The sequence below is a fragment of the Cyprinus carpio genome, chromosome B13 (genome assembly GCF_018340385.1).
Source record: "Cyprinus carpio isolate SPL01 chromosome B13, ASM1834038v1, whole genome shotgun sequence".
NCBI classification, from domain to species: Eukaryota; Metazoa; Chordata; class Actinopteri; order Cypriniformes; family Cyprinidae; genus Cyprinus; species Cyprinus carpio.
The window spans coordinates 4616591-4621074 of NC_056609.1; the positions used below are offsets into that span (position 1 = coordinate 4616591).

General features: G+C 36.0%; 1 protein-coding gene across 2 annotated transcripts; it reads left to right on the forward strand.

Moving 5' to 3' along the window:
• Positions 1 to 2092: 2092 nt before the first annotated feature.
• On the forward strand, positions 2093 to 4110 carry LOC122139328 (uncharacterized protein C14orf93 homolog). 2 transcript variants are annotated; one of them, XM_042736119.1, is made up of 4 exons: positions 2093 to 2457; positions 3031 to 3122; positions 3244 to 3362; positions 3726 to 4110. In XM_042736119.1, exons 2-4 carry the CDS (start codon positions 3059 to 3061, stop codon positions 4002 to 4004), a joined length of 462 nt encoding a protein of 153 aa, XP_042592053.1. In that variant the 5' UTR covers positions 2093 to 2457; positions 3031 to 3058; the 3' UTR covers positions 4005 to 4110. The 2 variants fall into 2 exon arrangements, with proteins under 2 accessions (XP_042592053.1, XP_042592051.1); XM_042736117.1 differs by lacking the exon at positions 2093 to 2457 and adding an exon at positions 2873 to 2914.
• Positions 4111 to 4484: the final 374 nt, after the last annotated feature.

Genomic DNA, 4484 nt, shown 5'->3' on the forward strand with positions numbered 1-4484 from the left:
TATAGTGGTCTTTTGTTACATTTGTAGTGTTGGCTGTGATAACTCCATACTCGTCTGTGTACTTAAAGCTACTGTTAATATCTGTCAAACACTTTTCAATAATTGTACATTTCTTGTACAACTGTAGGTTAGGGTACATAAATACAGAACGGTACAGCATTACTCTGAATGCCTCATGAGCAAGCATTTCATAATTTAGTCGTGATGTTACTTCTTAGTGTTTAGAAAAATGATGAGATCTGAGTTCAAGGGGGAAAATATATGTGACCCTGGGCCCCAAAACGACAATCCCATGTTTTACTAATCGTACAAAGTATTCTCATTTACATTTGGTAGAAGCTTTTAGCAAAAATAACATTAAATATATTCGATGCATACATTTGATCAGTATGGGTATTTCCAGGAAATTGCTCTCATGTCCTTGCTGTTGAAGGCGCAATAGTTTACCAGTTGAGTTTGGTGATTTTATGCATGTGTGTCAAGTCTCTGCACTTTGCACTATTTTTCTTCTGTAATGGATAAAAAAAAAGTGATATCTTATGATTAAAACTCTCTGGCACTGAATGACTGAATGCATACAGTTTGGAGGAGAACTTTCTCATTGCTCCACTCAATATATACTCTATATAGACATTAAGTTAACAAATCATCAAGCAGGGACTAGTTGAGCAGAGTAAGGAGCCAGTTCTCCTCCAAACTGTATGCATTCACACACACACACACACACACACACACACACACACACACACACACACACACACACACACACACACACGCACACACATATGCCACTGCTTAAATCACTGCATGAAAAGAGCTGTATACGGACAAATACGGGATGGGAAATCTCTGCTAAACTGTAGGTTTGCCAGATAAATGAGGCAGAGTGCTTGGAAAGGTAATACACAGAAGTAAACTCGTGAAACATCCAGAAACCTTACATATGTGGATGTATATAGGAACTGGTGGAAGGTTTCCAGGAATCCTTACAGCTGGTTGTGAGGAGGGGTGGGTGTGAGGTGTGAAGGGCTTTTTATATGTTAATGACCCCCAGGTAGAGGTGCCTTCTCTGTTTTCAGAGCTGTTTTCGGGGGGGGGGGGGGACATAAAAACTGTGTTTGCTAAATACGTTTATTATTAATATAATTTAATTAGACTATTTAAGAAACTTAGCATCATTCAAATTAACTGAAATTCAATGGACACAATTACCATTTTAATATGTGAAAATTATGTCTCTGACTTTTCATGTTTAATGTAGTCTAGAGGAATGCAACAAATGTTATTTCAAAATATATATATTCATTGTATAAAAGAAGCAGTTCAAATTAGACATTTTGTTTCAAAAACATCATGTAACACATTTTGCTAGCTAGGATGTTGATAAATTCAGTACCATATTCATAAGTCAGTGAAATTTAAAGCTGCTTGTTTTTGCTGATGTCTCATGATTTGAAGTTCACTGTTTCTATTGTTATTATGATTCTACCCTAAAATTTCATTAAATCTTTTAAAATAGAAACAAAGAAAATCAATAGACAGGTCCATAATCTAAAAGTCTTTCACGTGTGATTGCAAAACATGTTGGGTGATACAGACTGACAAACTCGGGTAAAAATATCTGCAGATACCTGTCAGCTACTGTACTTCTAGTCCAGAGGTGCCGAAACTAGGGCACGCAGGCCAAAGTTGGTCTTTTATAATATATCCGTGTCACATTTGACCCTGGGCCACAAAACATAAGTAAACTCATAAGTAGCACATGTAGGTTATATTTGTAGCATTAGCAATAGCCAACAATACATTAAATGGATCAAAATAATTGATTGTTCTGTTGTTAAAAAATATTAGGATATTAAAAAAGTTCCATAAAAATAATAGTAATGTAAATATATTTATTGGTGTTTGTGTAAAGATCACTACATTTATCGAAAATATATTTATCATTAGTAGCCTAATATTTGTTGCTAAGGACTTCATTTGGACAACTGGGGATTTTCTCAATATATTTTTTTTTTTGCCGTTTTTTGACGGTGACGTAAGGGAATGTAACCAATGACATTACAGTATCATTCGCGCGAAATTGTCGGCATTGTGTACGGAAGTCATTTTTTGCAAATTGCGACTTGGTGAAACTGACTATTGTTTGTGATGGCGTGTAAAAGAAACCTGAGTTTTACTACTCCCGTGAGTAATAGGGCTTTGCAACCAGCAGCAAGCCCACTGAGCATAAATGATTTAACGAAACAGCTGATCTCCGGTCAGAACGCTTTGTCTCGTCAGCTTGAGGGTTTGATGGAGAAGCAAGCTGCAAACACTGTTCTTCTCGAAGATGCTATCCAGCGTCTTTGTGCTCTTGAGCGAAAGTTTGACGAGCAAAGACCGCAAGAGGAACAAAGACCGCGGGAAGAGCCATTAGATAAAAGGATAAAGAGGGCGCACAACGTGGGCATTGCGGTAAGTTGAGTTTTATTTTAGCGGACAATATAGTAGTAAAGATATGTATAATAAAGGCTAGATGTTTGGCCCGCACCGCATTTGGCGGCCATCTTACCACGGGGAGCTCCCTCGCTCACTCGTAGTATTGTGTTTTAATGGTGCATGCACTTTTAAATAACCATAACTTGCTCCATTTACACCGATTTTCAAACGGTTTGGTTTGTTATAAACGTTAGAGATGAACCTATGACACTTAGGGTGGCCATTCGTGCCAGTCCCGCCGGACACGCCCGAACATGTTTTCAGGTGCGTCGGGAGTGGCACGAATGGCCACCCTAATGACACTGCATACTTATAATTTTCATGAAACTTGTTAAAGCATCCATAATTATAGACACGTTAATAACATATGTAAGTAACCCACATAAATATGATCCACAAACTGTAACCCACATAAATATGATCCACAAACTGGGTAAGACTGCTGTTTTTCTGCTATGTTTATTTGGCCTTTGTGGGCCATGCTTTTTATGGGGTTTTACATATTCCTTTTAAATGTATTTAATGAAACACTTCTCTCTTTCCACACAGAATAAGTTCGCCTCGTAACCAAGCAGTCATGACTTATCTGCTAGAGGAATTGAAAACAACTTTTGCAGATGCAGACCCTGAGTGTATACAAGGTAATTTTTAAAATGTTTGTTTACAATTTTAATGTCCATAATTTTAGTCTCTTATATTTTGTCCATCTTATGATTTCAATAGTGTAGTTTCTGTCACTTATCTGAATTGTCTTTTATTCAGCGTGTTGCAAGACATACTTTGAAACACTTCGGAGAAAGTACAATTTGTCTCAGCCAGAAAAGTCCCAGCTAAGAGATGCCATTAAAACAGGAGCTAAAAACCGACAAAGGAAAAGACGGGTAAGTGTAGAATTTCATCAACTTGTCTTTAAAGGGATAGTTCACCCCAAATTGAAAATTCTGTTATTTTCTTCTGATAACCACAAAAGAAAATATTTTTAGGAATGTTTGAAATCAAACTGATCATGAGCTCCAATCACTTCCATAGTATTTTTTTTTCTACTTTAAAGTCAATGGGGCTCATGATTGGTTGGATTATAAACATTCCATCTTTTGTGGTTATCAGAACAAAGACATTTACAGGTTTGTAACAACATGAGAGTGTGTACATTGACAGAATTTTCATTTTTGAGTGAACTATTCCTTTAAGTTTGATACATTTCTGGGGTGTTTTTAGTGGTTAACACATTGTGTGTTTTGCAGTTGCTGGATTCCAGGTCCAAGGTTGTTCAAACCGATGCAGAGAGAGAGCTTTGGCAGACTGCAACAGTGGAGCTGATGTCTGACGAGGAGGATGTCATTGTTGATGGAAGGCCAGTGTGGATTGTGAGGTCTCCATCTCACAGGAACCCACAATTGTCAGAACTTTGTGAGGAGCTTCAGCGCAGATTGGAGGCAGACATGCGCTACACTATTTTGCATCATCAGCGTGTTAAGGCTGATGGAAATGGACATGATGGACCTTCCTTTCTTCAACTTTAACTAAACTGCACTGGTTTTGCAATTTTAATAATTGCACCACAAACTGCACATTTTCACTTATTCTCTTCTATTTTATCTTATTCTTTGTATACTTATTAGGTTAGATTTATTTCTTTATTTCTTTATTTCTTCATATTCTGCAACTTATTTTTTAATATTGTTTGTGTTTGCTGTGTTTGGTTACATTTTAAATACTTTGTGCTGTGTGTACATATTAAGTAGTTTATTTAGTTTTATATTCTGTAACAGTATAATATTGCTTGTGTTTAGTAAAATTTTATAAAAGTACTTTGCTTTGTGTGCATATTATTTAGTTTTATATTCTCTAACTGTTATAATATTGCTTGTGTTTAGTTAAATTTTATAAAAGTACTTTTTCCCCTGTACAGTTCCTATAGTTTTATTTATATATTTAATGCTTGCTTTATATATTTAATGCTTTAAGTGTTTTGGTTTAATTTTAATAAAAAGAAATTCTGA